This window comes from Pomacea canaliculata, linkage group LG6 (genome assembly GCF_003073045.1).
Source record: "Pomacea canaliculata isolate SZHN2017 linkage group LG6, ASM307304v1, whole genome shotgun sequence".
Lineage (NCBI taxonomy): Eukaryota > Metazoa > Mollusca > Gastropoda > Architaenioglossa > Ampullariidae > Pomacea > Pomacea canaliculata.
The window spans coordinates 23,229,342-23,253,821 of record NC_037595.1 but is presented as its reverse complement, the minus strand read 5'-3'; the positions used below and the strand labels follow the sequence as shown (position 1 = coordinate 23,253,821).

At 37.3% G+C, this 24,480-nt stretch overlaps 2 protein-coding genes across 3 annotated transcripts; one reads left to right on the top strand and one right to left on the bottom strand.

Annotated features, from left to right (window-relative positions):
* LOC112566406 (malonyl-CoA decarboxylase, mitochondrial-like) lies at nucleotides 1–21,680 on the bottom strand. 2 transcript variants are annotated; one of them, XM_025242579.1, is made up of 10 exons: nucleotides 20,802–21,680; nucleotides 7,072–7,203; nucleotides 6,153–6,296; nucleotides 5,692–5,832; nucleotides 5,111–5,263; nucleotides 4,454–4,618; nucleotides 3,772–3,916; nucleotides 2,553–2,711; nucleotides 1,838–2,074; nucleotides 1–1,556 (listed from the first exon to the last, which is right to left on the bottom strand). In XM_025242579.1, exons 2-10 carry the CDS (start codon nucleotides 7,192–7,194, stop codon nucleotides 1,270–1,272), a joined length of 1,554 nt encoding a protein of 517 aa, XP_025098364.1. In that variant the 5' UTR covers nucleotides 7,195–7,203; nucleotides 20,802–21,680; the 3' UTR covers nucleotides 1–1,269. The 2 variants fall into 2 exon arrangements, with proteins under 2 accessions (XP_025098364.1, XP_025098362.1); XM_025242577.1 differs by lacking the exon at nucleotides 20,802–21,680 and adding an exon at nucleotides 8,501–8,600.
* Nucleotides 9,025–12,628, top strand: LOC112566407 (decaprenyl-diphosphate synthase subunit 2-like). Its single transcript, XM_025242580.1, is given in 7 exon segments — nucleotides 9,025–9,479; nucleotides 9,482–9,509; nucleotides 9,681–9,812; nucleotides 10,901–11,099; nucleotides 11,495–11,743; nucleotides 12,011–12,151; nucleotides 12,320–12,628. Coding segments are annotated over 7 exon segments (1,194 nt in total). The 5' UTR covers nucleotides 9,025–9,208; the 3' UTR covers nucleotides 12,494–12,628.
* Nucleotides 21,681–24,480: the final 2,800 nt, after the last annotated feature.

Genomic DNA, 24,480 nt, shown 5'->3' with positions numbered 1-24,480 from the left:
TAATATAAACTATAAATTTAGTCAAAGGAATTGTAAATCACCATTATATGTTTGTCTACCTCAAATCAGGACTTCAAACCATCACTGCAAGAAAATCCTGGCAGATTACCGCTGACTGGAATCTCTCATAGTCATGCAGCCTGCTGCTAGATTTGCACATTCACAAATGATACAAGCAGCAAATGAAAACATGTAACTGCTGTTTACATGATTCAGCTAGGGGAAGGCATACTGTTTCAGCACTGATTACTTTTACAATACAATCTGCCTTGTGTAACACCTAAGTTTTCTAAACTGTAGCTCTCAATATAATTTACATGGCAGTGCAGTTTTCTATACAGAGCTATGAAAATTTAGTCAATCAACTCATCATCAGCATTATCAACTAGTACAGTCTTCATATTATGCCAGATACAATTATCTGGCAAAACATTCTTCAGTCCTCATATGTACCCTGCAAGCATCAGATTCTTGAAGCCATGATGCAAGTTGAAGAAGATGTCCAGAGAAAATATTTTATCTGAAAATACTTTATCCCTGAAAGAATGATTCCTGTCAAATATTTTAATTTCTGACTAAACATAAAGTTTTCACATATGGTTATGTGATGCTTCACTTAGCTGCAGCCTAGATTTGAGTCTCTAGTGATTACAGCAAACAATCAACTCCCATAATCTATGATAAATACCATGTAACTCTTACAGCTATCACAGCATTCAAATACCAAAATACCAAGATTTATGATAACTATTTAACAAAGAAAATACCAGTTCATCATAGAATGGTCACAAGGGTATCTGATGCTTAATGGCCATGATTCATGACAAAAACTGAGCAGCTGAAAATATCCTCATTTAAATTTTGTCGCAATACTTCAAAAATATTTCACAGCTGAAAATACCAGGACAGAAAAAGTTATACAACAAAACTGACTTTCAACTTACGAAATTCTTTTAATGGCTCTGATCGATGCAGTGAAATTTTATTTGTAAGTTTCCTCTGAGTGCTTAATCATAGTCTTTCACTCTCATCTCTCTAACACAATTGTCGAACACTTGTACGGCCATCTACCAAACAAGGCTTCCATGTTATCATGTGCTGTCTATATATAAAACACTGTTGTCCAATAGGGAAAGGAGTAACAACAACCGATTCTCATTCTCTGGTCTCTGGTTTTGCAAAATTAACATGCATATGCTTGGATAAATTAAAATATCTGTTTTTGAGCATATTATGCCATTTTAAAGGACTTCTAGCAGCAGTTATTCATCATTCACTTCCACTTTCTCTGAAAGGAGATGATGATGCCGAATTCTGTCTTGCTGGGGTTGCAACTGTTTTGAAGGTGGTGGTGTCAGAGCCAATTAAGTCCAAAACATCATTCGATGCAGATATCCGTTGGTGTAGAAGATACTCTTGGCTGTTGGTTTCAGCAATATCAAGGTAGTATCGGTAGTTAACCATAAGTCCGCAAGATTGGTTCAAACCTCGAATAGATGTGTCCGCAAGAAAGTTGATGCGCCAAAGTACAGCTCCATTTGCAAGGTGGAAGTTTGCTATGAAAAGACCCATTTACAGTAAGTCTCACAGTCTCTGGGATTAGATAAAACTAGCTGTATCAAAAAGATGACAAACACTAAAAATCACCAAATTTTGTACATGTTTACAAAGAACTTCCTGACCAAATGACAAATCAGTATGAAATTCAGCAGGTGACTAAAGCAAAACACAGTACTAATTGCAACTGTAACAACATGTAATACTGATAATTGAAAGCTATATTTGTTTCTTCATTTTCGTTGACAAGGAGCTTATACCACACCGGACATAAACTTACCAACAGGGTTCAAAGCAAAGCCTCGTCTCTTTTCCAGGTAAAGATAACGAGCACACAGGCGCAGAAGTGGCACTTTCATTGCCATGACAGCCTCTTGCCGTGGTAGCCACTGATTAGACTGCACCAAATGCTTAAAAGCTTCCAAAATAGAAGAGTGGTGGTTCTGACGGCAGTTTTCCAATGTCTGCATTTCTGCTGATGTGAGCAGCATCTGGTCAGAGTCCTCCTCACCAATCCCTGCATTCATAAATAAATTCCTCTAAATCAGCCAAACCATTTTTGGTTAAATAACTCAAAAAAGTACTATAAAAAGCACTCTGTGTATATTTAAAATATTAAAAGCATTGCAAAACAAAATCTTTATATTCTCTTTAAGAAAACATCAATCATTCAAAAATATATTATTTTTTTTTTGTTTAGACTATTTATCTTTGCTCTAAGTAATCTTAAGCATAACAGAACAAAACATGCAGAGTCGTGCTATCAAAATTTTTTTGTGAAGCTAAAAAAGTTGATTTGAAGTTCTATTCACATCCTTTTGCAAAAATTATTAATTGGAGATTGATTAAACAAGTGTAAAATGACAAAAATATCTCCCACTCACTAGAGCAGCACAAGCGTCGAAAAGACTCACATTATAGCAAAGCTAAAGTTATTTGATGCAACAGCAAAAAAAGGAAAGTGAAAAAAAAAATCAAAAACAAACAAGTCTTACTTGCCCGATGCATCTGTAAATTGATCTGGTTCATTAACCAGTCTCGGAATCCTGGAATCGGTGACAGGGAGGAGAAAGAGGCTATGTGAGGAAACTCAGTCTGCAATTCATGTACAACTCGCTTGATGAGATAGTTTCCTAATTCCACACCTTTTAGACCTGCCAACACCAACATCGAAGGAAAGTTAAAGAAAAGAAAGTTCATTAAAGAAGGTTCGTGATTAAGAACTGCAGTGATCATTTTTTTATTCCTTCTCTTGGAGCCATAGTTGTAAAGGAGAGATAATCTTGCGATACAATTTACCTCTTTTCATAATTAAGCCTCAGTAGAAAAATGTTATTATATTTGGTGAGTGTTGTTAGAAGAACTAGTGTTGTACTCTAATGATTTCAGCCTGTTCAGAGGTAATATTTCTTCAAGAACTGATTCTACTGGCAACACGATAGCTTTACTGATCCTATACTAATACCAAAATCCCAGTTAAGGAGGATCTGAGCATTCATATCTGATCAACAGCTAGACTTGCAGTTATTTCTGAAAATTTATGCTCAAGAATTAGCTACTGTTTTAGAGAATGAACTGCTGCAGTCAAAAGCAAAGTAAATTCTCCATAGTTACCTACCTTGACATTTATTTCTTAATGTTGCTTAAGACATCTTCATTATTTGATGCTATATGGCAAGATAATACCAGGTTTTGTTTCTATTCAGAATTTTAGTACTCTTACATGATAGCTTACTCCCTCAGCACAACAATTCTATGATAGTTTCTCTTGGTCGCTATCAAGATATCTTAGTGATCTAACACTACTTTTGGACATACTAAAGATTAAACCCCAGGCATCTCAATGCAACCCTATTGACAAAGATATCTTCACGATTTGTTAGACACATTGTCAGACAGCAGGATTATTGCTTAGTTTCAGAATGCTCTTCTGATCTAATCTCAGTCAGGACCCATGCATGATCTAATGCCAGTATGTCGTATGTTGCCCATGTCTCTTTCTTATTCTTAAGCACCAAGAGTGTGAGTATATGCACTATAAAAATTTTGCTTTTTTTTTCATCATCATCCTCAATCAATCAATCATCAATCAATTATCAATCAATCAATCATCATCAGCAGCAGCAGCAGCACAGCATTAGCATTAGCACTATTATCTGACTGCAGTCAGCAGTGGGTATAAGAAAGGATGAAAAGTGTTGTTTGCTGACTGACCTCGCTGCGTCGATGTGATCGAGTAAAAGACTGCTGTGGTGATCTCTGATGTATTTTCCTCTTCTAATGGCTCATGTGGGGGAGCAGCTTCTGTGAGGGGAGAGTCTGAAGAGCTGGCCCTAAATCGCGGATTGTGGATGATTGACTGTGCAAAAAGGAAAATGCTGATGAACAAAATGGCACAGAGCATGAGATGATAATGGATGATGAACATCACCAAAGAAAATGTCTATTGAACAAAATGGCAGGTGGCACAAAATGATCCTAATATAAAAGAAATATCTCGTTTCCTTGTCTGCAAAATTATTGTTTTAACAATAATTATGTTATGATTATCATTGCATGCATAGCACAGGATCACATTTAATATGCGTGTGTGTTTACTGTTTGTATGAAACAACACCTGATGAACTACATCATATGAATTTTTAATCCATTAAATAAGTAAAATTATCTATAAAAATTATAAAAGGGGGATTCTAAAAGTCCCTTCAAATGGCGAAAACCCATGTAGCTGAAAATGGTCTATTCGTTAAAGTATTTTGATTTTGCTGAAGCTGACTGCACATATGAAACTACACAAAAGCTTTTCAATCTAGAATTTTACAAAGAAATCATCATTATATAAATGTATACGTTACATTAATTTTCTTTCACAGTGTATAGAAGAGTTTTTACTCACATGTATACTACTTGATATTTCACTGGTCAAAGCTGTATGCAAAACTACAATAGGTTCACGTGGCATACTGTGATGTGTAAAGACATAACATCGTCGATAAGAACCAACTCGATGTTTTAAATCTGTCCAGTTACGGATAGGATGCACAGCCTCATAATCAGATATCTAAAGGTGGAGACAAAAGCAGATATTAACAATGAAGGAAAATGCACTAAAAAGTGTTGAAGGCATGCCAGCAAAATAACTTCTACTGTAACACATACTTACATAATGTAAAAGCAGGGCTTCTGCTAAGGTTAAATTCTTTGGGGTTCCAGGGACCCCTTCTTCAGATTTTTAAGGGGTCCCTGTTCTTCGCCCAAATTTGAAGGGGACCCCATTGACGAAAATTGAAGGGGTCCTCCGAACTTTTAATGCGTACTTTACGCAATTTTTTGCGTAAGCAGAAGCCCTGTATAAGCATGCACAACCCATCCCCCAAAAAATACACACTATTATTACACATCAAACAATACACCAAATATCAACAAGTACATTTTATATAATTATCCATCTTATCTCCTGTATTTTACTTCCTAAATGGTTGTCTGGAAATAGTGAAAAAGAAAGCATGTTGATTTTGAGGCCACTCTGCTTTCAGTCATGAAAATGACTTACTTTTTGAACAATGTCACAAGGTGAGGTCCAAGTTACTCGCTGCAGCTCCAAGAACCCAACAGCAAACCACAGAGTGAGAAGCTCCTGTAGCAAGCGGTTTAGTGCTTGAAAGTGAGCGGAGTCTAATTCACTTGTGCTGCTGGTTATGCAGTTCTGTCATAAAAAACATTTTGATGCTACTGACATTCACACACAAACAACTGCTGTGCATTCCATGGAACTGACAGTCAGTAAGTGACTATTGCTGGTTAAAAAAGAAAACAGAGTGTAAATGCATTTAAAATTGTAGTTACAATTACTCATTTTAAATTTCTGTTTTAATGTCAGTGACTAAAATCACCTTAATTTGTATTATGGATTAAGTGAAACAACCTCTAAAATTTTCCATTTTGATATTTAGGATAGCATAACTTCACTTACCAAGATCATTTTTTTCCTGATGGCTGAACAGATCCATAATGTGAATAATAAAAGAACTTTTGAAACATTGACATGCTGTTATCTTACAAATGATAAGAACCGACTGTAGTTAAGGAATACAGGGTATTTCAAGTGATAGCAAAAATGTATCAAATATTCACCAGAATGTCTGAACGCAGGTCTACCAAAAACTTCACACCACCCTCAATACGCCCAATCTGCTGCAGAAGACTTTGGTAGCTAGGTGTCATGGATGCCCGGAGTCGCTCCATGGCCTTCAACACAAAAGCCTCTCCTCTCTCCTGTGTTAAAGTCATGTGATACAAAAAAGCAAGTAAGAGCTAGGTGAAGGTAATACACATCAAGCAAATAAGAATGAATGTTAATCTTATAATTTAGAGGAAAGCATGTTTGAATAGACATCATTGCAACACAAAAAAAAAATATTCTTCATCACAAGATTATTTAAGATTTAAAATAATACAAGTTTAAGATGCATCTAAATACTTTTAAGAAAGAAGTATGTATACATTTCTGAATGTAGATACATAAAATCACAGATACATACTGGCAAGTATGTACATATGCAATTACAAAACCTCTAGAAATCACTCCTCAGTACCTGAGACACGGCTAGTGTTTGTGCACCTTGTATAACATTGTCCTGGTTGATACCGTGAGATTGTGCAAGGTAACTAAGGAATGCTGCCTTTGTGCTGATGTCAGGCAAAGCACGATAAAAATTGCAGAACCTTTTGCACTTGGCCTGCAATGTCAGTTATGAACATTTTAAGAAGTAAAGACATGGCTTCCTTTTAGCAAGAAAATAATTTAATGAAAGAATGACAAAGTATTTAGTGTGCAAATAAAGCCTTATCACCAATGCTTTTAATACATACTATGTCTAGAAGCACAGGTAACTAGAAAATGGCTTTTTAAGGGAGAAGAGGGAATATGAAGGGAAAATTAAGGGTGGGATAAGAAAGTAAGAATTGGATGGAAAAGTCTTTAACACTAAACCAACACCTAAGGCTACATCAAAGTAAAGGGAGCTGGTTTTGTAAGCAGATGCACCATACTAAGAACAGTGTGCTTAAGACAAGATAAGAACCAAGGACAATCAGTTCTTGTTGTGTTGGTGAAAACTCTTAACCACAAGACCACCAAAGATACTTTGATATTGTAAAGTATGGATTGTAAAACTAGAGCTAAGGTGTCATAGTGTGTTCTGTGCCTGACATCTAAATATGGAGGAATGCTATATATGGGTCCATTTTCTCTTCTTTCCTCCTCTCCTTCAACCATTTCTCACATGTTTATTGTTTTCAAATTGAAAATTTCTGTATGCAAATGTATTTGTGACTTTGATGCATGGGTATATCTGTATATAAATATATCTGCTTCAGATTCCGGACATTTTTTACCTGGTACAACTTTTGCAGTTTTCTTGAGATTTTATTTTAAAAGGCACACATTCAGTCTCACAATATTATCTATTACTTTATATAAGTGAGTAAGAAAAGTTTATAAGAATATCTTACTTCTGAAGCTACAGTGCCGAGATTTGGTGTGGAGAAGATGGACTGAAGAAAGGTGAAAAAATCACCACTCTCTGAGTTCATGGCACTGATCTTGACTGCACACAAGTTGAGCACAGTCTTCATCCGCAGGATCTGAAATTTGACAATTGGAATTTATTCAGTAAATTTTGTAAGCACTGAAACATCATGCCTGATCTTGAAATGGGAATATCAGAGTGACAGGAAGACTTCACTTGAGGTAGCAATATCAATGAACAAATCAGCTATAAAACTAGAAGTAGCCAGATTCAGTACAAGAGAGCAGCCCATCATAGAAGATGCTGAAAAGAAGTAAGTTAGCTTAAATTAATGCAATTGCATCTGGCTCTCCTATCTCTCTCTGCAACTATGACTCCTTCCTTCTTTCCTGTTTTCTCTATCTTTTGGGCAGTCCAGTGGTGCAACAGTTACTGCAAATTACTAACACAGTGAGGAATGGCTGTTCTGGGTTCAGTTCTCGTCTCAGGAACACTGTTCTTTACATGTTGCACTAAACAGGTGCCAGTTACTTAGCAGAGATGTACCCTTAGTTGCTGGCTCAGCATAAAACACCTATTCCCCACTTCTCGGTATCATTTGATTTTCCCTCCCTTCATCTTCACCCTTTTTGTCACCGATACCATCTAAAAAAAATATGATGTCCATGTATGTTCTGCACAGTAGAAGTATGTTGAAATCTATTCAGGGAGGTATTTAAATTTTGTTTTTCTTTTGGAGCAACTGGTAGCATTTTATAAAGGAGGAAAAAAAAACATAGATACAGAGATGCCTACGAACAATGCACAGCTACCATACAGAGTCTACAACCAAGCTATAATCAAAACAAACATTCCTGCCAGATTTGGTGAGGAATGGACAAACTGCATGCACTTGCTGAAATTTTGAACCCCATTTTATGCCAACATTTAATAGATACTTGCTTTTACAGGTAAAGATTGTCTGTTTTGTGATAATTAATGCATAAAGCGACAGATTTGCTAAGCTAATCTGCCCAAAATCAAATTGGATATTACGGTTTCTAAATGGCACCTAAACTAAATATCTCTGGTTTACGAAGATTAAAAACATGTATTGTAACTGTTGTAGTATTATAATGCCAGTCTCACAGACTGGGTGGGTCTTGGTGGATTTGCAACTGCAATGATTAGGCCCAGCCGTTCAGAGGAGAGATGCACAGTATCCCAATACGTGTGCAGATAGTAAATATAATGCCTCCAAAATTTTTCAGCAAATTATACCATTTTTCTGATAACCGTTGCTGCAATGGCCTCTGCAGAGAGAGAGGGAAAAGAACGCTGACTCGGCAGTGTGATGTAAACTGAGTTCTTTGTGAAAAGCAATCTGCTATTGTACACGAATGTAAGAGACAAGAACTATTACAAAGCATTACCCCTCCCGCCAATGACAGTCTCTTTAGCATAGCCATTTCTCCAGATGTTTCTTCTTGTTGAAAGTGAACGCCCCTGGGGATTCCCCTTTTTGCTTATATCATATACAATCCTCTTAAAAGTATGATCCTCGAAACATTTTTAATAAATCATTTAACATGTATTCTTGACATATATTTATTATTTTATCTTATGAACTTCGTAAAATTAAATGCAATAATTGATGTGAGAAAGACATAAGCGGTACTATGAGAACGAAAATGGTCGCCCTCACAACAAGGCATGAACTTTTTACCAATTCAAACGAGTATTGTTAAGTGTACTGTTACTCAAAGCGCACTTTAAAATATGCAAGGCTTACTTCTGTGTGTTTGATGTTTTTATGTGTTTTATTTATTGTTTTATTTTTCTTGTTGAAATTAATGACCTTGTAAAATCGCTGAATGTCAGGCACGTCATCGAATTGCATGTCTTCCGTGATGTGTTTGAATCTGAAAACGTATTTATTGTTATTTCCTACAGAAATCCATAACAACTGGAAAAGTGTTTATTATCATCATTCCTCCGTTGACACATCACGTTAGTGCTTTTTTTTTTCAAGTCTGGCGAAAAGCAACGTCTCAACGCCTCAACTAGTAGTGTGGTAAAGCAGGGAATGAGCTCATGAACATCTCTTATGAGCAGTAAGGCAATAAGGACTCATCACAGTTATGGCGAAATCAGTTATTACGGTGCTGACTTGCAGTTTTAGAAGAAAGCTGCATGGGACTTTCAGTTCATCTACAGATATTAAAAACTATCCGTTATCATGTATATTCAAAAGACACATAAGTAGTTTTGGGCTTAGCAAACCAAGTGAATGGAATAAGGTTGTCTCAGATGCAGAGAGGATTGTAGGTTATCCTACATCATTCCTCAGTCTTCGATGTTTGCTGAGCGATGAGCTAGCTAATGTTGCACTGCAGATGAGGAAGCTAGTTGGACCAAACATCCACTGTTACAGACTGCCAAGTAAGTTGTCAAAACTTAATTATTTAAAGAAATATAATGTGATAACTTATAATTGGCAACACAAATATGTACTTAAAAACTTGAGAACATTCCTGGTTTACACTTAAATTCAGTGGGTTGGGTTGCAGATAAGTTAAAATTGTAATTTTTTCTGCTGTCTCAAAATTCTAGGGAGATGATGTCTGATGGAAAGCACAGCCTTCAGACACGAGGACTTATTGTCTTGCTTATATCAAAAGCTGCTGGAACAGCTCCTGGAATGGATGTCATGGAGAAGGACCTTGTCAGTGGAATTTTGCCCAGGTTGGCAGTTACTTTGAATTATCTATCATTTCTTTTAAGAGCTTCATACTTTTGTTCAGTTTTGCAGTACTTTATTCAGTTACATTTAAGATTCACAGAATTGCTGATTTAAGGATAGGTCTTTTGAGCTGGTTTGCTCTCTCTTCCTTTCTCACTTTCAAGTTGCTAATCCAGTAAATTGTTGAGTATACAATCTTAAAGGAAAAGGTTGCCACTTAATTGTTTCTAAGATTACATTATAGAACTAACCCTGTTCCTACTGAATACTGTAGGACACATTTTAAATTGGGTGGTCCTAATGTGAACTATGAATCTTAGGAAGTTGCACACATTGATGCAGTTGAAGTTTACCACCTAGTGGCCTGTGTTTTTGACATTTCCGCTAGTTTGATCATGTTTATTTTGAAAGTAAAGGGTTTCTTATTGTGTAGAAACATATGTAAACCACATAAAAGAACTTTAACATGCATAAAGAAAATTGCCTTATTGATATCTTATTGTGGGAGACACTTTATAATAAACTAGACATCAAAACCGATGTTTTATCATTACTTGTTATCAGTCAGAAGTAAAAATTTTTTATAGGCACAAAAACATGACATCACAGATAAGTGTCACAATAACATTAACAAATGTACATTGTTGTGTACTTTTTCGTGATATTGATTTGTAAGAACTCATTGTTATCAGGGACAGGGTAGCTAAAACCAGTAACAATTTTAATTGAGGGGCTGAAAACCCCTTGCATTATTTATTTGTGGATAAGAAACCTTAAACTCGTCCACATGGCTTCACTTTAGCCTTGTTTAGCTAATGGCACCTTCTGTTGAAGTGTCCAGGAAGCCTACTGTACTGCTATAATAGTATAAATAGCTTATATAAACACATTTTCACTTGTTAAATGTCTTTCTCTTCTTAAATATATAACATAAATGAAAATGTAAACCTCTTTATTGATAAATTGTTTTTACTTTCATTTAGTACCATTTGGAGGAATGCGAGTGGGTGAGGCTAATTCATCCATGTTAAAATAGTTACCTCTAGACATGCAGTGTTTGTGTTTTTCAATTCTAATTTTTCTTCAACAGCCAGCGATCTCTAGCAGAAATAACAGAAATCATCCATACAGCAAATCTCATCCACAAGGGTGTGGTCAACATTAGCGATCTAACCCCTAAAGATGGACTTCTTGGAGACATGGAATTTGGTAATAAAATGGCTGTACTCAGTGGAGACTTCCTGCTGGCAAGTGCTTGTACTGGACTTGCTGAGCTTGAAAACACTCAGGTGATGATCAAAGTCACTACCCCAGACTTATTTTGGTCAGATGGCTTGAAGATAAAAAAAAACTCTGCCTTGTGATAATCATGAAGGTTTTTCACATCCAAGACTTTTATTTTTATTGGTCTTGAAATGACGTTTGAAATCTACCTGTAGCTTAAAATGTTTTATCTGGAAAACATTTTTGCATCATCTTTCCTCTGAACCCTAAGTAAGGTATTGTTACAAGAAAACTGTCCATTTACTTAACCAGAATGAACCACAGTTGTCAAAATTACTGCTGTTATAATATGAAACTAGCATATCATTTTCTTTGCCATGGTCTTTCTATCATTCCTCTTTTATCCACTTGCTGCCGAAAAAAATGACAACTAATAGCTTAGCTGTATTTTATTTTGTAGGTTGTTGAGATCATTTCAGGAGCCATTGGTAATCTCATGGAAGCAGAATTCACTGGATTCACAGACAAGCATGGCAATGCAACCTTGCCCTCTGATGTCACATTTTCAGACTGGCTGAAGCAGACCTATCTGTCTTCTGGCAGCCTGCTTGCCAAAAGCTGCCAGTCTGCCATGAAACTGGCAAGTCACAGCTCTGATGTGCAGCAACAAGCATATAAATATGGGCTTAATACAGCATATGTACAGCAGGTCAGTTTACATTGCACAAGGTATGTGTGTAGGGAGTGGGGGAGGTAAATTGGTGTTTCATGCTGAGTTAGCAATTATGAATTGCACACAAAAACACATGGACTTTGTAAAAACAGTGTGCACACATAAGAAAGGGATACCAGCTGTTGACATACCTTCTATCTAAATATCCAACAAATGTCAAAAGAAATAAAGAGAAGCAGGAAATTTTGCAAATTTGTCACACCTCGCTCCATGAACAATTACATTTATTTTATTTATTTGCAGCTGAGCAACGAACTGAAAAGCTTTGGTAAGGGAAGTCACATAAATATCCATGTGTCTGCTGCTCCCGTGATTATGTTACAAGAACGTAATCCTATGTTGGTTCGTGAATTCCTTAGTGACGGCGTTGTGAATCAAAAAAAGGTTAGTAAGAAGGTGGGGAGGGGGCACCAATACACACACTATCTCCATCTTTCTTTTATGTACCTCATGCACTAAACAAACACAGCGATGAGTTTTCTAGTGTTGATTGATCACTGATAAAACTTGGTAACTGTATCTGAATAGGTTTTTTATTTTCCCCTCTAACAGCTTGTGACAGCAGTACAGGGCAGCGGCATTCTTGAGGAATGCTGGAAACTGTGTGAAGACTTCAGTGCTAAAAGCTGTTGGCTCTTTGAACTCGTTTCGCTCGTCCGATGCCAAAACTGCGTTGACCAATATTGTCCATGCCATGAAGCGGGTCTAAAGTCGCAGAGGCGGTAATAATTCGGTGTCATGCCAGAGGTCGGAAAAACAACATTTATTTGATTGATTGTGTGAATGAATGAGCATTTCTGCGCCTGTTTATATAAGCAAATGTCATAAATCTGCAAATATAATACTGTTATGGAAAGAATAGCATTTGTTGATGATGTTTTTGCAGTGGTTGGTATTTTGACTTGCGAGTGTGAGACATTTCTTGGGCAACTGCGTTAGCGTTTAAAGCCGAACCAGGAACTAAGGGCAATATCACGAATAATAATCACAATAATAAAAACTCGGGATTTATATGGTGCATATTCACGCTTCTAAGAAACATGCTCTTGGCGCTTGAGACAAGAACGACACATGGACAGCATAACACAGGACGGAAAGATAAACAGTACTTATGACTAATAAAAGTTAAATATAGAAAACCGAACGAGGAATCGGGCAACAAGAACTGATGGTAAAATGATTCTGCAGAAGAAGACTAGGGAACTAATCAATAGACGAAACGGGGGGAGTGGGGTTGAAGATAGACTAGCATTATGTAGACTGTTGTTAGGAGTAATGCTCAAGGAGGAATTACCTTCACGCACAAAAATGAAAAAAAAAATTACAAAAAACTGAAGAGGAATCTTAGTGTCCAAATGCAAACTCCCGCTTTCCAAATTCCGGTTACTCCTGGACTGGTAGTCGAACCGTTAGCTACCCTATTATGAAAAATCGACTGGCGTGAGGATGTGCACGCATTTCACACAGTGTCCTGACTCTCTGATTCAACTCGAACATTCTTTATGCCAGATATAATAACTGCGTGAGAGTGTTTCTCTTACACAGTTATGTCCATATAACGGAAGAAATGACAGCGTCGCGAGAGTTCAGGAAAATATGATAATACTTCAGTATTCAACTATCGCTTTTTTCTTGGGGAGTGGGAATGGGAATGTCTGTCTTCTTAACGTGTTGTTAAGTGTTAACAGGTCTAGATTAGTCATTTTCTACATTACATCTACTGGTGACCATACACGGGTTTTTCTTCCGCGAAATGTACAAGTCCTGGGATTAGCTTTACGGCATGGTCGAGATTCACTTCTTCTGATCTGTCAAAGCATTATTGCATTGTTCTTTGTTTTGGCGCACATGGCTGAGAACATTTTCATAATATCTTTTTTTCCAGTTGAAAGTAGGGTTGTCCAGATAAAACTGAATAGGTCTGATTACTTTCAAATTACGACAGGATGGGAGTCTCTTTCTCTCTTTTCCTCCTCCCGTGGGGCGGTCCGATGGTGAACGGTTAACGCCTGCTACCAATACAGTTAGAGTTGACGGGTTCAGGTCTCGTCTCGAGCAGTTGTTTCTCTGCATGTGGTATCTGTTTACAGGGCTGGATGCCTTGCCGTGATATAGACTTAGTTGCCGGCTTAGTGTAAAACACCAGTCGCCCCCCTCGTTCCGTGCCTTAATTATTTTTTGTGTCGACCAATAAAATCGCTGTCTGCATTTAGTGTTGCTTTCGCTAAAATAAAGCTGACCTCAGGCTTGGTGCTAAAAACAGCCATCACGCACGTCGTAAGATCTTTAAAAGGATTACCAAGTACTGAAGGACTGGTGACTTCAATTAAAAAGATCAAGGATACTTATTAAAACATGCCATCACATTTGTTTCCGTGTCGCCAAAATCGTCAACAGTCAACTAAAGTTACTGTTTTTTAAAGTCAGCCGGAACATTCGACAGCAGGATGCTGTGAGTGGAGTGGCTAACAAATATAACCTCAAGGGTTGCCGGAAAATGAATAGAATATAGAATTGTCATTAGTATATCGCATAAAAAAATTAATTAAAATTTCGTAAAGTTCATTTTTGGGAGAAAAGTACACGTAGATTGACCTAAATTTTAACCTTCGAGGTTATTGAAGAGAATGGTCAATTTGCGAGATTCGAACATATGCTAATAAGGTGTTACTAATATTGCCTTCTTTCATGATCACACAAAAAAATGAGGTCTCTACCTCATTCCTAACTAAAGGTGAGAATGTCAAACTGTATTTCTCCTGAATGGAACAAAATTATTTGCTCGGATCTGGTAGACTGGTATCTGAACGAAGCACATTTATTTGAAAATAATTTTGTACTCAGCCTTTGAAGACGAAGGCGCAGTGGCGCCCGATCGCTGTCCTCCACGTATCAGCGAAGGTGTCAATAAAGGTGAAAGCCCAGATCAGCATTCTGTATCAGAACACTTCACCAATTTCTGGTATGCAAAGTGGCGACGACAGAAGAGCTGGGAGTGAGAGAAAGACAACCACGGCCTTGCCCTTGTCTGCAGGTTTTAGTGCCTGATTGCACCGACTGCAGTAGTTTAGTATTTTTTTCCACGCTTTAGATGAACGCTACTGTGATGCCGGAATAAAAGAATCCAGGTTAAGTACCCGAGGAAACCACTCCTACTCCACAGCACCAACATTTTGTGGGCTTCTGAGAACCCTTTGTGGTAACACGTAGTGTCGTGGTTAAAACACTCGCTTGCCACCGACTATAAGGTCATCGAACAAGTCTGTGAGCAGCTCACAATTTTCATTGCAGTTGCCCACACCATGCTTTCCCATTATGTGTCCTTTGTCTTTCATCTCCAACTTTGGCATTCATGTCGCCCATTATAATTTTCAGGTCTCGTTTTAGAGTGTGATCAACCAGCGCTTGTAGGGAGTTGTAAGTCTTCTTTTTCCTCTTCTTTAGCTGCGTTGGTAAGTGTATAGCGCTGGATGATGGTGATCTTTCCTCCTTTGGAATTGAACCTGGCTTTACAGGATGGGGTCGCTAGCCCAACCCCCAACCCTCTTTCATCCGGGCTTGGGACCGGCAAGTTACCCAGGGAGTTTCCAGGCGGAGTTTTTAACTGGTGGTGGCAATAGTTAAAATAGTTGCTTAGTTCGTGTTGCGGACCTGCCACCGCGTTGGGAGAACACTCATTTTTCTTTCTTTTTTTTTTCACACAGTGAGTGGCGGTGAAGGGATTGGTGTTTTACGCCGAACCAGTAACTTAGGCTTTATCATGGCAAAGCAGCCAGCCAGCCATGTAAACAGAGGCCTCATGCAGAGAAAGATCAGCGTCTCCGAGACGAGAGCTCAATCCAGGACAGCCAACCCTCACTGTATTGGTGGCAGGCGCTAACCGCTGCGCCACTGTACCGCCAGTCTTTATTTTGTGACGCTTTTTTCGTCTTTGCTTTCATAACGTCTGCCTGTAAATTATTGCTGTACGAAGGTACAGAGTGGAAATTTTTGGAAGAAAAGCATTTAAAAAAATAATTTTGCTTACGTTGATATGTCCTGCGCTTTGCCGCTCGTCATCTGCTGCAGATAATAGGCTCTTCGATATTGTGCAAAATATTTTATAAGCAAGAATTTTTTTAAATGGAGTCTATTACCGGAAAGGAATCAATGAAAAGTAATGGAATTCATTCCAAACCTCCCCTAATTCTCTCTATCGTTTCTGCCACGCGAATTATGATCCATCTAATAAACGTTCTTGGTTGAAGCTAGAATCACAATGGTTCACAGCTTTCACGAGAGCTTTTCCCCAGTCCTGACTGTCTGGCCTTTGCATGCAGAGAAATGACAAACCTGTGCATGTATGTAAGCCTGCAATCGCATAGTGTCTGGTACCTCAAAAATAATTACGACTGTAGTGCGACACGCCACTGTGGTAGGTGAAGCATGGCTGCACTGGACTGGTGCCACTCGACAGGCAAAAATGTTGCTATGCTATATACTTTGTTGTTCTAATTTTACCCGCTATTGTGCATATCAAAGAGACTGAAGGGAAGTACAATTAGGGAAGTGGGTCAGCTGCTTGTCAACAGATTAGACTTTCTCTTTCCCCCAACCCCCAACTCCGCACTCTCTCTCTCTTGCGAGCACACACACGATCTAAATGGCGGGGTCTACTTCCATTTTGTCACGATTACCAAGAAATTGCTCCGCGAACGTAACAACTTCCATTTTCGTGTCGGAACTCCAGCCCGCGTACCTAGTAAAGGCATACATACATGTATCTTTGATAGGGACGATAACCTCAATACAAGAAAGCATGCACAACGCCATGGGGTCAAGTGGCGGAGGTCATGCTGGTTGTTCTCTGCATTCCCTCTCCACCTCCTTTCCCCATTACTCAGATCTGAGGCTGCATCTTGTCTTTTGTCGAGTGTTATCAGGTTCTCTTATGCAAAATATTAAAATGGAGTGCTTTACACATCTTCGTTACGCGTATACGCCTTCATATGTGCTTCATTTCGAATTTCGATGACAGGTTATTCGATTTACCAATAAAGGAAGAGAAAAATTAAGGCTTGTATTTAGAAAAAAATCACCATCAGAATGAAACAATAGATGTTAAGATTTAATATTTTAATATCTACGTTCCTTTTTTTTTTTTTGATTAATAACAATGAATATTTTATTGATCCTTTGAAAAATTTTACAAGATTTTACGCGCTTCATCTTCATATTGAAGAAGTTATAAATGTAACTCTCACAACACCATTTCTCAAGTGGTTTAGTCAGCATAACATCTACTCCATATTCAATTTCAGTTTTCTTCCCTGTGTACAAGTAGAATTGATACAATTAAGAGGACTTCGAATCACACCTGCACCACATCTTGAATTACCATTTCATTTTATTGTTTTTTAATGTATTGCTTCACTAAGTTGTGCCCTTTAATTTTATTAAGTGTTCATCATCTGATTGTTGTTTGCTTGGGTTTTGTACATTTTGAAAGCATCGACTGAAATTAGTGATCAGATGCCGAATTTTGATAGGGATCTGTTCTCGGAAGCATCTCTTCAATATTTGGAAAGTGTAAGGCATTACTTATAACTTCAAAGCGATTCCAAGGCATCACATTAGCAAATATGACACCTAGAGATCAGGTTCAGTGGACCAGTAGTCTCTCAAGGACGAACCACATGCTGTCCCATTACAAAATCAATTCCCAAGAAGGCACGGATTTCTTGCGCCTCAGTTTGGAAAGGAACTCTCTTCTGCTACATGTGCAATTCACTTGCTCATCAACAAGAGCTATCAAGCCAGCAAAATCACAGAATTTTTGAAATTTCTCAAAGGTATTGGGTTCTTCATCGTGCTCGGCATTTACTGTTGCATCTATGACAAAAACACGAAGAATAAAGACGCAACATAAAGTTGGTTCCCTTATGGTCCATAGTGACATAAATGTCCCACAGCAAAGAAAAAATCAAATAGCTTTCGAAAACCAGCGAAAAAAATCATAAAACAAAAATATTTAAAAATTACATTGGTGAAATTCTCAAGCAAAACCAGTGGCAGTTTGTCACTTGACACATTGTTTTGTTAAAAAACTCAAATTTCTCTTTTGCGGGTGGTCTTCAAATTGAAAATTCCTTTCAATCTGACAATGAATCTAATGTATACATATCGAACCCATCCTTATTTGTATAAAGTCAGTGACATGCTAAATGGTTTCATACAAAATTGATGCTTATTGTTTCAATCTCATTTGGAGTCCATTTAAAAGTATGGGACAAATATGTCCCTTGGTCCTCAAAGGGTTAAAAATACGGAACTTTAGAAAATACCATCCACACCAGATTACAATAAGTATATCTCCTCTTCTCAGTACTTGTCTTAAGTTAATCTTTAATGCCAGCGGTGAGATTTCTGGCGGTGTTTCTTCGAATGCATTACTTGGATAACGATGACACTCAAAACAAAACTTTACTCTGCCCCCGAAGTTGGGTTGTAGTGGTTGTTAAATATAATAACTGAAATTTTTTTTTTTTTGAAAGACATTTGCAAAAGTTGGTCAGTTCTAAGACAAAAGTCTGGGCAGAGGAAGTACATAAGCCATTGAATGCACTGCAAACAATAGAGAATGGAAAATAAAAAAGCGAATTTAGTACCCGTTGAAAGCTTTTGTAGCATGACTTTCCCCTTCCGGTGGCGCAACGTGATACATGTATAGCCTTAGTGGCTCAGCCTAAAACACAAATTCTCCCCCACTCCTCTCCCCATTCCCCACGCACCATAGAATTTCGATTTTTTTTTTTTTTTTTTTTTTTTTTTTTTTTTTTTTCATTTTGTATCACCAAATACTGTCACCGACTTGTCATCAGAGATCGTCAAAGTGATGAATCATCACTGGTTTGAGCCTATAACTTCAGTGTTGTGATTTTTTTTCACATGCTTTTTAAACATATAAGCTGAAATTTTCCCACTAGCCCAAATAAGTCGATCAAATTTGTTCAACACGCAAAAGCAACTATGACGTACATTTTTGTGTACTTGATTTGTTGTTACTACAATCGAAAAATGAGTCCAGTTTAAGTAGAATTTTTCGTTTTATTATTTTAATCAGTTATTATCCATTTAAAATGTTGGTAACAAGTTTGGAAACTATTAGGTTTTCCCTTAACCTTAGGTCACTGGGGTGTCAGATGCCTACACTTTTCTCGGGATCACATTTTTGTGAGGGCGTAGCCTATCCCTGTTCCTCAGTGCCTGATGAAAGTATAGTCGGCGACGTGTCTTAAGGACCTGTTAGCTATGCCCAGATTTTCTCCTTCCTCTCCCAGCCTACATAATACACTGGCACTACAAACTTTACAGTGAATTACTACTTAACTAGCGGAGCACTTTCCTGGAAGTTATGTTTTCTCCTACGACCCACCTACCAACCCTCCACTGCCACGCAATTATTAAAAAAAAGTACAAGAAGAAGAAGGTTCCGGTAGGGCGCATCCCAGACGACGTTTGCTTATTTTTTATTTAAAACCACGCAGAAAGAGTTTGCAAAATGCTTATCTTTTTGTCTAATGACAAACAAATTGATTCTCGCATAGCAGAACATATTCTTTTTCTGCGAAACTCCTCGGTCGCCAGAATTCTAAACCAACTACACTTTCGACTCACTATTCAGTCTTGGTTTTAATTTCCTGCAACGGGGCATAGCTAAAATATTACATTATGCATAAAAAAAATCATTTTGTTTGTGGAACAATGCATTTAATTTATTTATTTATGATTTTTATAGTAATGTGTATTGTGGGATTTGTAAACAGGCGGATTATAGGACAGTTGAAATATATATATAAAACTATAAAATGAATCCTAAAACAACTCTGTCTTTCGAATTCTCCGGTGTATAAAATATCAAACGCTCAGACACTAAACAGCAGTGCTATTGGACTGTTTGTAATAAAATATAATAAAATAATAAGCAGACTTAAGCACAATGCAAGCATGTATTCTACGACCTGGCAAATAGCACACAGAAAGTTTGCTCGTTTGTCTGCTTTGTTGCTTAGATATCGAACAACTTCTACAGTCTATTCGACACCTTCCCTGCAGTCGCTCAATTCAAACTGGATTTAAAAACATTTTTCATCGTATGTCCAAAGCCTTGTATAAATATGACTCGGTTCCTTCATCTTCTCTGTCGACGCTCATAATATCAAAGTATCACGTGTTTATGTTCGCGTCCTCGTCGATGCGCGTCGGAGTTGGATAACGGCGAATGTCTTACACCCCTGTGGCTTTGAGGTAATAGCGATACCTGAGTCGGGTGGAGTGGGAGGGCGGGATAGAGGGTGATTCGAATTCGTCCCGCAGGTGAATGGGAGGGCGGACTGTGCAGAACACCCCCATACCCTCTCCCCCCCCCCCACTTTAAAAAAAAAATTTAAATAAATACCCAAGGCATAAAGTCGCTCAGGTCGCATGCACTTGATAACTCTGCTATATAAGTCATCTTCTTTTTTTTTTTAATGCTATATTACCTAAAAATAACAATATGCGTGCACTTGGTGATTGTGTTTGTTATGATTGGATCATGCACGCCTTCTGTTCATCCTGAACAGAATCTGTTACTCCGTAGTAACAATAACGAGGAAAGTCATGTAACCGTTTTTCTTATCAATGAACATTTTTTCCTTTTTTCATGAATAAAAAATAAACCTAGGATTTATCCGTTTTCACCTATATGCTCGTCTCGAGTTTTGTTCAGCAATACTCGAAACTTATTTTTCTTATCACGAATACTATCGCTATTCCAAATAGCATTACAAACCGTCGCACTACGAAATTTTTCTTCACCGACATTTTAAGTTTAATTTTTGCTAATGAGGATATTAATTAATTAGTGTTATTCTGAATTGAATGCCGATGCGGTAACTGTGCGATTGTTGTCTTTGTGAAATTATTTCGGGTTTTCCCTTTCATGTATGCTACTGAACATCATGCTTTTAATTTTAGCAATACAGACATGCACATCTACAGAAAAAAAAATTACCTGCCACTCTCTGTGTTGAGTAGAAGACCACCGTATATGAAGCTGATGAACCTGTCCAACATTTAACCACAGAGTTGATTTAACTCTATCTAGTCCTTTCCAATACCTGGAAGCAGACGACACTTTAGTCGCATGTGCAAAATCCGTTTTGGTACACGACGATTTGAGAAATTGTTGATCCTGCTTCGTTCAGTGTTCTACTTCCATTTCAATCTGAAAGCCGAAGAAGCGCGCCTTTTCGCAGAATATTCAGGTTATCGAAAGTTCCCCGCTTCTTGGAAGCCGACCCAGATGTTGAGCTCAGCGAGAGAACTCGTTGCCTCGGATCTTCTGTTGCGCTGAACTACGCTGGCGACATGGCCACATCTGCACTGGAGCATCCGGTACGCATGTTGCATTGAGTTGTGTTTTCGTTTATAGATTACTTAACCTCATTCGCTGCAGCATAATCAAACACTTAAGGGATTATTTTCGGTTGTATAAAAATAAATATTTCTCAAGTACACGGCGACGTTGGAATAGATCGAGGTGCCGGGTGTCATTCCATCACGAATACCTCCTACATACGTCTGTGATCCCTTTGAGGGGATTATGAGTGGCACGTGAAGGTGTGTGTCGTTAATGAACTGCCTTTAATATTGAAGCCTAACAGGTAGGGTTCAAACTCTCTTCCACAATATTTCCCTAACGAGAATTATTTAGAATAGAAACTGGCAAGTGACGTACCAGGATCACAGCTGCCGCAGATTCGTGGTGGTAATATAAATATTTGCAACAGAACATTTTCTTTCGACATCCTCACCCTTCCCCCAGCCGTACGTTCTCCCTCTCTGTCCTTCTCGTTCTTCTATCTCTTATTCAGTCTCATATCCATGCAAGCTTCGATGAGTATGGCATTGATGATCGCTTTTGTAAAATAACTCGATCTGTGCCATAGAAGATAAAAGAAGAACTTATCAAAACACACATGCTTGAGCCATGTTATTGTAATTTATTCAGAATAAACTGTAATACTGCTACTCAAAGTTCTCTGCATCCACATAAATATTACATAAGACATACGATTTTGTAAAATGTTTTTAAGATGAGTTTTTTTAAAATCTATCATTTGTTGCAAATATTCCATTAAAGTTATGAAACTTTAACACCATGTTTAAGTCCCATTTTTCATACTGCAAAACTAAAAAAAAAATGAGTGTGGACACCATAAACACATTTACAGCTGCTGATGATGCTACACAATCTTCTTGGGTAGCTTATACATTTTTCTTGTGTTTTACCCAATTAACAAGTTCAAAATCAAAATGTCACGTAACACAAACCACTAAGCAACTCGACAAATTCAGAGCAGAATTGTCAAAAACTCAGATTATATAACAGATGCCATGCCAAAGATTTCAGAATCTTAAGTACCTTCAAAATACATTTTTTAAATGTAGTAAATGTGAATGTACTGAAAAGATTGACAACAGATTTTGTTAACATTTCAATGAAAAATTAAAACCAAGCTTTCAGCTGTAGAAAAACTGTGCCTGTCAATGAAAATTTTATTAAACAATAATACATTTTCCCCAAAAAACAATTTTTAAAAGGTTTACTGACTAGTTGAAAAAATGAATTATTTGATACTGTACTCTGAACAATCATACAGCAGGAACAAAACAAGAATGAACAGTTTAAAAATGACGGCAGGATGAACTGGTCTGGGTGGATAGGGGAAAATACCAAACACTCAGATGAGGTACTAACCTTAGCTGTGAAGATATATGTTGGAATAAGAAAGCATGCATTCATTTGGGCCACATTAACGTTTCATTCTAATCATACAACATTACATTGACAGAGCTTACATCTTATAAAAAAATGTTGAAAAGTATAACAACACTGCCACAAATATGATGCTTTAAGGCAATTCAGACAAGGAAATATAGAAGTCCAACAGTTCAATATACTTTGATATATTTATAAGTCTAAATTTGTCAGCATGACTGACGTTCATATATATAGTTTTCAATAATGATGTTTGATCCTTGAAGATATATATGCCCATCCAGTTTATGTGTATTTTGGGCATGACACAACCACTGAATGAAGAAGAAGTTGTACTTAAATACAGAAAGAGATTTTGATATATCTTGTCATGATCTTTCAAACAATATTAACTGCTTCATACAAACCACTCTAACAATCAAAATAAAGGTAAAGAATTGTATTTTTTATGTTTTGGTTTATGTCTCTATTAAAACTTAGCTTGTTGATCAATCTTTCTCTGTCAAAGATGTCTAATAAATATTAAGTTTCAGTTAAAAGCCTATCCCTAATATACACTACATTGAGTACACTCAAAACAGGCAAAAAGTACAAACTAAAAATAAAAACAGAAAATGTAGTATGTTAAAATCAGTAATATTATCTGGTTACAATGTAGATGTACTCACTATTCTTCTTGTGCGATTTACCATTTCTTGTGACAGATCTGTATGCTTTGTTGTAGCATTAGCTGAAATGTTCCTATTGAAATGTTGAGCTTACATCAGATCTCCACATAATAAAAACTACCAAACAAAATGAATTTGAATACTGGAAAATAAGGATGAATAAACTTAATATAAAGACCATGTGTGTATTGAGAATCAAAACAAATTAATAATGATGAAATGCTGAAGGATAGTCTGATGTTAATAAATGCAAAGGTGAAGTTTATACCTGTCCTACAAGATGTCATTCGGAAGGGTGTTGTGCAAAAGAATACTAAGCATTAAATCCAAAGGAAACTTGATATTAAACATGTCTCTAGAATGAGACAATATGAAGTTCTAAAATCAAAAGGCTGATAAGACTGCCCAAGGACAAATTAGCAAGAAGCCTCTGAAAAGATATGTTGATTGAGGTGAACGTTAGCAGGCCATATAAAGATGGATGGAATGTTGTGGTGGTTCAAGAAGCACCAGCGTGATGCTATAATATTTATAGCTCTCTCTCACTAAGAAGAGAAAACGGAATGAAATATATTTTCTGTAGTATCTCTGAATGTGATTACAATTGGAACCACAAATATTTCTTTTAGACATCATGATGATTACAACCAGTTTTCATTTAAAAGTCAAAGAAAAAAAAATTGTAAAAATATGGACGGAAAGTGGGTTTTGGACATAAACCAAAAGTGAAAATACTTCTGCTGGCCAGTCATATCACAGATTTCAAGTAATACTTAAATGGATGATTATGTCAAGGCAGATAGTGGTCTAGTACAAGAGTTTAAACCAGTTATTTCTTTCTTTCTCATGACAAATAGACCCCAAACTCTCAGGACAACATATCGCGTCGCCACGTTTCGCAAGAGATGACGCATTTAATCAGTCGGCTGGAGGCCGCGCGGAGCAACTTCCTTCGACAATCAAAAAGCTGTTTTCTCTTAAAGCCTAGGCTGAACTCCAAAGATTTCCAAAAGGTCTTGCCTCTAATTCAAAGTTGGACTTTCAAACAAACAAACACCATTATCTGCTTTCCACTACACAATGGCAGACAATTTTCGGCTTTTTAAATAAGACACAATGTGCACCGCTACTCCCCCAATATTGATATGTGATTATTCGCAATGGCAAATGCATCATGTCCACTCGGGCGCACTGCTCCTGTCTCCGTCCTCCCCCCCTCCCATCAACAAAAGTTGTGGCTT

Bases quoted from the DNA above. Each gene is read 5' to 3' on its own strand.
- LOC112566406 (XM_025242577.1), bottom strand. From the start codon at position 8,536: ATGGCTATGCTAAAGAGACTGTCATTGGCGGGAGGG. The intron at 6,297-7,071 runs GTAAGATATTCT...CTGACATTGCAG, and splicing joins TCGGCACTGTAGCTTCAGAA to GCCAAGTGCAAAAGGTTCTG. The intron at 1,557-1,837 runs GTAAGTTTATGT...GTCTTTTCATAG, and splicing joins CTTTGCTTTGAACCCTGTTG to CAAACTTCCACCTTGCAAAT.